Source organism: Peromyscus californicus, unplaced genomic scaffold (assembly GCF_007827085.1).
Source record: "Peromyscus californicus insignis strain IS unplaced genomic scaffold, ASM782708v3 Scaffold_16__1_contigs__length_79575227, whole genome shotgun sequence".
Taxonomy (NCBI): domain Eukaryota; kingdom Metazoa; phylum Chordata; class Mammalia; order Rodentia; family Cricetidae; genus Peromyscus; species Peromyscus californicus.
In genome coordinates this window covers 69,085,042-69,095,427 of record NW_026294458.1, presented here as the reverse complement: position 1 = coordinate 69,095,427, position 10,386 = coordinate 69,085,042, and the positions used below count along the sequence as shown (strand labels likewise).

The following is a 10,386-nucleotide window of genomic DNA, read 5'->3' as shown; positions in this document are numbered from 1 at the left end:
GGGAGAAAGAGAGAGAGAGAGAGAGAGAGAGAGAGAGAGAGAGAGAGAGAGAGAGAGAGAGAGAGAGAGAGAGAGAGAGAAAAGAAAGAAAGAAAGAAAGAAAGAAAGAAAGAAAGAAAGAAAGAAAGAAAGAAAGAAAGAAAGAAAGAAAGAAAGAAAGAAAGAAGAGAAAAGAAACTGGTAATATGGAGAAAAAGATCCTTTCTTAAAATTTCAAAGAATTTCTATTTACAATTATTAGAGCATTCTGGGAATAGCAAGTCAATACCGCAGTTGCACAACTGCATGTATTAACACCTTGCCAAACCTGAACTTCATTAATGAAAGGGCAAATTCAATGAATGGTAAGCAGGATTGCATTGCCCTGCCAGTACTTGAAAGAAAGGCCGCCTGTGGATAGAGAAAATAATCCAATCAACCAACACAGCATCAAGGGGTGAGGGGATGCCCACATAGTCAATCATATGCAAATTGTTCTAAACAGTGATTATTGCAGAAGTGGGATCATTCTAAACTGGGATGAAACTACAGATTAAATCAACACACACACACACACACACACAGAGCAACAAGGAGACATGCACATAAAATGTTCTTGGAAACGTAGAATTGATTGCGCACAAATTGGGAAAGGAGAAATAAACAGGACTGGATACATGGTAAGACCCAAGTCTGAAAGCAGAAGCTGTCTGAGAATGCTGGGAAAGACAGTCGAAGGGGGTAGAATGCATGTGCTTCCCATTATCTTACCCTCCCCATACTTGCTTTATCAAGTTAGAGAGGAGTCAAACTTTCGCCATTTGAGTACCAAGTTGACTTTTCAAATTTGTGACACAGCAGAGCTCTTGGAAGACATGGCTTTTAACTTCAGGATCCAGATGTTTCATTTAATAAATCAACTGTCCCAATTCAAATAGTTTTTAAGGAGCAGGAATTCAAACCCAGAGACTGGAGGAATATAAACAATGCTGTTTCCTAGCTTATTTTGCTTTCCGTACCCAATTTTCACCACTAGGGAAAAGAGAGCACTAATGGGAAACTCCAAATGCTTAAATTTCTACTTGAATTTATTTTTTTATTTTATTTAAACTTTTTTTTTCTATTTTACATACCAACCACAGCCTCCCCTCCCTCTCCTCCTCTCTACTTGAATTTCTAAAGACCATTCCAGAGTTCACTCCCAAATCAGGACAGTACAAAAAAAAAAATGGCCATCTCAAAAGAGGTCTAAGGGAATGGTGAAAAGAAATACCTTCATCAGCTTAACTAGGGATAGCCCAGGAAGTAGTGAGATTTATAGAGAAATCTTCCGTCTGCGTCTAGAATGGCAGGAAAACAGTATGTAGGTAATGAGCCTATGGAGACCTTCAAAAAGTCTTTCTCACACCAAAACAATACAAAAAAAAAATGCATTCTCTCAGAAAAACAAAAGGCTAGTGGAAGGGATTAGAGAATCATAGTGGGTGGTTAACTTGGAGTTAAGTGAAAAGACACATAACACACGGACCCTTGAGAGACCATTGAAACCATGGGCATCTCAGGTGAATTAGCAGAGATGGATTGATGTCCATGAACTGACAGATGGCACACCAGTGAGTGCCTCCCACGCCCCGGGACTCCTAACTGCAGATGGCCTTCAGAAAGAAAAGTTGGAGGGCGGGGCAGGGGGATAAAAAGAGAGGCCTTGAGTTAGCAGATCCTTTAACCAAAAGAAAGCCTTTCCAGCCAAAAGTGGGTCTCCTAGATCTGACAAGTACCAATAGTGAGTATAGCTGAGTTCTGTTTTGTGGGAGTTTTTTGTTTTTGTTTCTGTTTTTAATGGAATCATATTTTTAAAAAAAACACAGCTTTTTAACAAGTTAGTTTATATCTTAAGAAAATGCATATCCACTACAGTGGATGTGAGCTGGTGCTTCAAAATTGAAGACACCATGAATAAGCATTGTGAGCAATTAAAACTCTACTTCTAGGTCCATGGTAGCGCCAGCCATTCTGTTGAGGAGGAAAAGGCTTTGGGAAATTTATTTGTATGGCCCTACCTCATCTTTGAAAAGCTTAAAGAAAAACAGTAAAAAACAAAACAAGTCCTCCTCATGAGACAATCACTACAAGATTATCATCTCATTCAGCGCTAGAAGCCAGGGAGAAGCGAGAGGAATGAGGAAGCAGCTATACTGGCATCTGACACTGATTCCACATCCCCACCACTTTCAAGTAAAGAGAGTTGCTGACGCGTGTATACTAGGTCTGCATGAAACTCATTCCCACTGCAAAAAATTTCTTTGCTTCTAGTTACGGGGCTGAAGTAGGTCATTCTGTGTCCTTCTCTCTATACTTGTCAGTAGCTTTTGTGTCCTTTCTGGGGCAAGGGAAGTTCTGTTTGCCCCAAAGTGCCCTTTAGAGGCCATGGATATTTGACTCAAGCATGGTGGGGAGTGAAAGGTAAGGGCTCCTTCCCTATTACTCCCAAAACCTAGGACCAGCTTCTCTCATCCCTTGGTTAACTATAATCCTTGGAAAGCAGACACCAGACAACTGTGCCTTCATGAACCATTCTCTGTGCTACCTGTGTGCTGTGTCCTTAAAGCTTGAAACTGGACCTCTACTGTCAAACTTCCACAATTCAGAACTTTCGGTTTTTTTTCCACATTCTTACAAACACACAGCTATTATAATGAATAGGTTCAAAGACTAGAGTATCTTCTAATAGTTCCACAAGGTGTATTTAAGAATGTAATGATCCAAATTCTCTCTGTGTACACCTAGCATCCCCAACTCCAGGACAATGCTTACAAAACTCTCATTACAACTTTAAAAGTGGGAAAAATATGATTGAGATTCATGGGTAAGGAACATATGAATTAATATCAAAATTCTGCATTGCCTCAGAGTTGCCCCCTCAAGTTCTCAAGGGTTCCCATGAAATCACCCCAGTGTTAAAAACAGAGTGAAGTTACTTGCCCCCCACCTACCTGGTTTTTGCATTTCATAGCCCTGGTAGGTAACCTACATGCATAGTTTCTTTAAAACTTCAAATTCCACTTGGGTTAAGAATGCTGTTCCGCAATGTATCTACTACTATGGTAAAATAAGTTTTTAATGCCAACTTTTAAATAAAGATAAACCAGAAAGAAGGTCATTGTGCTTCTCAGGTTGTTGGGCAGACCCGTATGCACTACAGATTCATGTTTACAGTTTGATAGCCTGGACAGGAAAACTGAAAATTTGGGGAATTGAATTTCTGCAGATGGATTACCTTAAATCTAGGATCTGAGAAGATGATGATCCTGGTTCCAGTACTGAAAAGGGTTGGGGGTATGCAAAAGGAGAAAAGGGTGGTGAAATGTAAGGCTATGGGAGTAAGAAGAACACACTGGTTAAGTGTACATGCCACAGGGAAAAAAGACAAGAGCTGTGAAATAATTACCTATGAGGGGCCTGTTCAAAGCATCATCAAAGTTACAGAGAAATCATCCAGACAAAGATGATCTCTGGGTTCAGAGACAGAGTAAGGTCGAAGCCAAACTATGAAATGGTTTTTCAGTGCTTATATTTCCTCTACCCCAGCATTTTCAGTATGAATGAGAATCAGCTCCCTCACTAGCTCTCAGAGACAAGTCAATATATTACCACGGTTCTGGAAACTTATAATATGATCAACATTCAGCCTCTCTGATGCAAGGGCAGGTGCATGAAAGGTAACCCATGGGCTCTGAACAAACTCAGAAAAAGAATGATGTCAAGGAAAACGGTACTCAAATTGTTATGGAACACAAGAACTTTACATAAGACAGTAGATGCATAACTACTCCAAAAATAGCTCTCATATGCCTTCCTTTACTACATGGGGCAGGGATAGCTCAAATTTGTTCTCTGCTCTCAGATCAGTGGTCATCTAACTAAATGAAGCCTTGGTACAAGTAGTCTCCCAATCCTCCCGAAGCCTCATGGTAGGACACATGTACTTGGTGTTCTTCTGTTCCAGTTCTTTTAAAGGTTTTCTGTCTTTAAGCCCATATCATATTAAACATTCTAAGTTTGTTGGACAGTAGACTTCAAGATAAAAAAACATGCTAAGATAGTGAAGTCTTAAATTTTCTCATTTTAAAAGAAAACCCATTGAGACTTTGACTCCATGGACCAAGGCAGGAATTTGACCACACTCTGACAAAGCTACCACTATTAACAATAATCCCATTGCGACTTAGAAATGTATTGCTTTCATATCTCAAATTTTACTGATAATGGTATTTCCAAAGAAATTTTAAATCACAGTTTGCTGTTAAATTATAGGAAGCCTACAAATACAGTGAATGATTTTACATTTATAAAATGACAATATTACTAGCATCTTTCTTATCAATGTTTAATATGAAAATTTATTAACAATGTCAATGTCACAGAGCACTTCATGTACTTGAATTAATGGTAAAAACTATACCAACATAAGAAGTTAATATATTACTGACTAGATGTCTTAGATTACTGGCCACAGCTCCTTTTAAAAGTTGTTGGGGAAAAATTATAAAATTATGATCATCAAAATTGTTTCCCTAATTATTTGCCTAAATGTACAAATGAACCAAACATCTAAATGTGTAGATGCTAAGTTTACAAGAATCAAGCTGATATTAACAGTATATGTCAATTGATAACCAATACGAATTCCATTCAAGAAAGTCCACACCTTTAATCCCAGCACCCGAGAAGGACAGGCAGGTGGATCTCTGTGAGTTCGAGATTTGCCTGGTCTACAAAGAGAGTTCCAGGACAGCCAGGGCTGTTACTCAGAGAAACCCTGTATCAGAAACCTCTCCCTTCCCCCCACCAAAAAAAAAGAAACAACAAACAAAGCAAAAACCTAGTTCCTAAAATACTGTAGACTCACATCACATTCTAATTCTGACTTTCCTTGGCACACTGGGGTGAACATCTCTTCTGGACTATTTTTTGTTTGGGTTTCCCTGACATAGTTTGATGAGCAAAACAACATGAACATCTGAAAAATGATTTGTGTCTTCTTCCAGTACTGGGTACTGAACCTCGAGCTTCATGCTAGTGCACTGCCAATGAGGTACAGCCAGAGCACTAACTCCCACCCCTCCCAGAAAAGATTCACACTAAGATGATTAGAGGTATAGAGAGAGATTGTATATTTGCATTCAGGCTCGCACTAGCACCATGAAATCAAACATCTGGGGCTAATCTAAAGGAGGCACCATGAAGTCAGCTACTATAAAAAGAAATTCTCCAAAAGGGAAAGTAAGAGAAATTAGAATGCAGGAAAGAGAAGGAAAGGGGATCTGGGAGATATGCTTGAAGCAGGAGAAGCAAGAAAGAGGAACGCACTTGGGAAATCAAATCCCCAGGCATGTCATTCTCCCTTTAAAAACCAGGAGTGCTGCAGCTTAAGATGAACTGTTTGGGTCTCAGCTAGAATAATTTGTTGCTCAGTTTCTTTTCCTCTAAAAGAGAAGTCTCACACACACACACACACACACACACACACACACACACACACACACACGCGCCTCACTTTATCTTTGAACACCGATGAGATTGCCATTTTTACTAACAGCACAAATGACGACACAATTTTGTTACATGCTCATTTACAAATAGATTTTCCTACATCATTCCCACCATAGAAATCTGTCCTAGTGTGGTCTTAAATGGCAATCAACTGTACTCGGCCTTTCTGCCTATCTTATGTCTAAGCATATATTCTTCCTTCAACACAGTTTCCACAGTGCTACACATATAAGCACCAAGACATGTTATGAATTAGAAAGGAATAGTGATAATAGATACTGAAATTTTCTGGTTTAAATATGCACAGGATCTATTGTAACTAAAACACAGTCTAAACAACTGAAAGGAATTGTTGCGTGGAAGGACACACAATGGCTTGACTCAAGGAAGCATCCACATTTTCCTTGTGTCCTTCTCTCCAAAACATGAATTAGTCAGTGACTGCCAGAGCTGACATATCTTCACTGCAGTGATACAATGGTATTGTAAGAAACCTATTTACAATGTGACAGGGATTACATTATTCTCTCTCTCTCTCTCTCTCTCTCTCTCTCTCTCTCTCTCTCTCTCTCTCTCTCTCACACACACACACACACACACACACACACTCACACTCACACTCACACTCACACACACACACTCACACCAGCTCACTGAATTTTCATCATATCTCTAGGAAAGACTCCACTGTAGTGCCATTTTATAAACAAGGAAATTGAGTAAAAGAGAAAATATCTTGCCAGTATAACTAGGTTTCAACTCCAGCATTCTGATGCTAGTGGCGAGTTACAAACTATAAGTCATGGCCACGTAGAGCTATGTTAAAAATGTGAGCACCACGCACCAGCAATCAACAAGCCTAGAGCCAGGACTATGGCAGCATCTCCACCTCACAGTGCAGTAGAAGACAACTCCTCGGATTCTCTGACTTCAATCACACTGCCGCTAGAGAAAGGTAGTTAGCTGAATGCTTAATACTTTCTGTCAAAAGCATCATCTAGAAATTTAAACCATCATTTTAAAAAATAATGTTTCCATGGCACTATTAACAGGGGGAAGTTCCTAAAATCCCAAACCCAGAAACAGAAATATAGAAGCTAGAGCAGACTCGGAGATTAAACAAGGCTGAGAATCTAATGAATACGAGTCCTTCCCATACTGCCTTGACATGCCACTCTGGGTTGAGCAATGACCTTCACTGGTTCATTTCTTGTGGATGAGAAGGCCTATCATTTATTTGTACTTGGGCCGAAGGGGACCTTAAAGGTCATCTTTCCTTGCGGCTACATCAAAAATTTGGAAACAGAAAGGTCAGCCCCAATATCTTGCCATTTTCTTTTTGACAGTCAGAGACAAAGTGAGAGTCAAAAACTTTGTGACCGAAGACAAAGAGACCAATATCACTTATAAAACGACGTTTGCTCAATCTCAGACTGAAATCAGGGAGAGAGCACTTAGGGTTGATCAGAAGACAGATTGTTGTATTTTAAGGCAGTCTAAAATTTGGAAGAGGATGGTCTTTTAAAGAAAACCATAAATGAAAGTTGGGATAAAAATCTATTACCACCTCTCTACAAAAAATAGGGAAGGGAGCGTTCGATTAACACTTTCTTCGCTGTTTTTCTCATGGAAGCTACATTTTTTAGTTCATTTTTACTGTTTGAACTCAAAATGGCATGAATAGTTAAATTTAAAACCATGAGAGTTAAATAAAACCAAGACTATGATTTTTGTCAGCTGTTTTCATGAGGAAAAGTTCACAAAACTCTTATAGTGATTTAAAAAATCTAAACATAGGTGATTTCCAGTGAAATCCCTTGGAGTTAGCAGTCCTTATAAATGGGGTTAGACAGTACTAATCCCATTTTGTTTTGACTTAGTATCCCCAATAATAATTTGTGATCATCTACTTAATGAGTGAAATAAGGTTCTTATACAACAATGTTTATAAAATCTTTGACACTCCTTTTCCTTCCTCTTATCCCTCCATTTAAAAGATCATCCTGGAATCAGAAATGCAGGTCTTTGGAAATGATTCATTCTCCTAACAGGCACTTGCACCCAGTGAATAGCAACTGTCCCATTTCCCCTCACCAGCCCCTGGCCATGCTGTGACCGCTCTACCTTGTGTTTCTGCACGTTGGACAATTTCAGATATTTCATCTAAGTGGATCCTGCAGGTTTTGTCCTCCTGGGCAGCCTTATCTCACTGGAGAACATTTTCATAGTAACCTCATCAAAAAGTAAAGCTGCAGATTCCCGAAGGCAGAAATGTGTCCACGGAGTTTATCCTGGATAGAAGAAAAGACAGCCAATTATGTTGTGTTGGCTGTTGATACAGTGTGCATGCAAATAGACATAGTGTATTGTGATGGAGATATGTATCTATATATATTTTTTCTGCATATGCATAGCATTGTTCTGCCACTCTTCCATCTTCTTTTGTGTAGTACCATTATTTTTGCTATGCAGTTCAACGCCATCATTTTCCATTTCCACCCCAGCTGCATCATTGCTACCGCCAGAATCTGGTTCTTTTTGGAGAAAATATACAATTTAAAATTGTTTTTTTTTCTTTTTTTTTATCAGAAAGGAAAGTCATCAAGACTTAGATTTTATTTTAGGAACAAAGTAAGGTTTCATGGGAGCAAAAAAGAAAGCCTTGGTGTAGAGAAGGTTTGTTCATTTTCTATAGCATTACTGAAGTGTTGTATGCCTTGATAACCCTATCAATGTTTGGATCATCTCAGTGGGGGAAATGCCTTAATTTAACTCTGTTTTGCTGTCTCAGCAAAGGTAAGTTGTCAATTTGAGAGCCTTGAGTTTTTTTGGTGTTTTGTTTTATTTTGTTTTGTTTTGTTTTATTTTATTTTCTGAACTGGAAAGTCTATAGCAGTGTGTTTGTGAATAAAGTATAGTCTGCTGAGCTAACTTCCTGCCTCAGTTTCCTTAAATATAACAGACAGATGGCCAGTGGGTGGAGGAGGAGGTGATGGGAGTTGGCCATTAGTTATGGGCCTGCCTTAAAAACGGTAACTTATGTCCATCAAACGGTAGGCAAGAAATACAATTCAAGTCAGGTTGGTCATGGGTCCCAGGACACTGACACTCCCCTATTTTGTGCTCTCTAGTGTCTCTCTTTCAATGCCATCATGGAAGAGCTGGGAATCTCACTCAAGAATCAGAAAAAATTAAAGAAAAAGTCAAGAACTAAGGGCAAATCTTCCTTCACAAGTATCCTTACTTGTCATCAGAGACGAACTCAGAGAAAAGAGACTGTGGCATGATCTGAGAACATACCTGTAGGTACCGTCCAAGAAGAAGGTCATGCCCACTATGCATATGTGGAAGAAGGATTTCTGAGGAGTAAGAGACATGTGTCCACATATCTTTATCCATAACTCCAGTCATGGATACAGGTAGAAGAAATGCACAATTTTTAAAGCTCACATAGGTATTATTCAGAAGTGAAACTGATTCTTTTCAGATGAATTTGTATGCACACTTATTTTGCATTTTTCTCTTTTCCCCCAATATATTGCTATGTGTGCTTTCTAAATAATAATAAACAAGTGGATTTTGTTTTTCATAACAAGTTTGAGCCTCCGTTTGTCCCCATTTCCTCCCCTCATTCCCAGTGCTGAGCATTAAGTATCACTAGCTATAGAATTTGCTGCTCTGAGGAATCTGTTAAGAAACAGTCACTTGGGGCCAAGTTTCAAAATAATTGCTTTCAGTTTGTAGAAGGTACCTGCTTACTACAGAAAGGGCAGCCATTCATCTTTGTGTTCCTAAAATCTAATTTTCTACATGGTTTAAATACTATTTGAACATTCCGAAGTATATTATAAAAGAATGTTTTTTCAAAAGGAAAAGTACATTTAGAAACTAAATGTTCACCACACTCTAAGGCATCATGCTGATATCATGTGAGGGAAAATAGATATGTTTTTTGTCCTCATACAAACAAAAGGAAAATGTCTATTGCTGGGAGCAGGATCAGAATGGTGATGTCAGAAGCTGGACAGTCATGCAGAGGCAGCTCTCTGGGCCTGGCACAGTAAAGGCTGCCTGTAGGGAAAGACCAAGGTTAGAACAACACAGGCATCATCAAGGGACATGGGAGTATAAGACAGAGGCCACGAGGATCCCAGGCTGAAGGAGCACCATGTTCAAAGGCACTGACATAAGAAACAACTTGGTTGTAATGGTAGGTGGGAAAGGAGTTCAGTACATTTAAAATGTAAGATGTGATGAGCCCAACAATCGGCCACCACTCCAGCTGAGGAGAAACAGAAAGAAGGAAGCCTGGAAGAAAGAGAAAATGAGCTCACACCAGAACGTTCCTCCGTGATCCAAAGGGACATCTGAACCAGAGTCGAGCAGAATGATGATATTTTAGAAAGGAAAATGTAGCTTATTCACTTCACTAAAAACTACCTCTGAATTACAGAGTTTTGCAGTTTCAATGATTTTGTTTCAGATTTAGTCTTTTTTTGAGAATATTTATCTTTTTACATCTTGTTACAGTAATTTGGAAGGATATGTATAAAATTCTAATATTTAAAATATATTGAATGCCAGCCTTGCTTTAGAAATACTCAACTCCCTATTCATTAGTCTTCTGGTTTCGTTTTTGTTGCTGTGTGAAAACACTATGACCACACCAAAAGGGACTTAGGGAGAGAAAGAGCTTACTTGGTTTGCACTTCCAGACCTATTATTGAGGGAATTCAGGGAAGAAACGCAAGCAAGATTTTGGAGAAGAAACCATGGAGGGATGCTGTTTGCTGGCTTTCTTGCAGATCCATGCTTAGCCAGGGAATGGTGTCACCCACAGTAGGCTGCACCCTC

The 10,386-nt window shown here is 39.1% G+C and overlaps 1 protein-coding gene across 6 annotated transcripts in view; it reads left to right on the top strand.

Moving 5' to 3' along the window:
- Grik1 (glutamate ionotropic receptor kainate type subunit 1) overlaps positions 1–9,127 on the top strand; it is a 389,047-nt gene extending 379,920 nt beyond the window's left edge. For 3 of the 6 annotated variants that reach the window (XM_052741089.1, XM_052741088.1, XM_052741093.1), the window contains 2 exons: positions 8,122–8,208; positions 8,664–9,127. In XM_052741089.1, coding sequence (XP_052597049.1) covers positions 8,122–8,208; positions 8,664–8,819 — 243 coding nt within the window. In that variant the 3' untranslated portion in view covers positions 8,820–9,127. The remainder of the gene's footprint in view (positions 1–8,121; positions 8,209–8,663) is intronic. The other 3 variants (XM_052741096.1, XM_052741090.1, XM_052741092.1) reach the window with 1 other exon arrangement.
- The last annotated feature ends 1,259 nt before the right edge of the window (positions 9,128–10,386 follow it).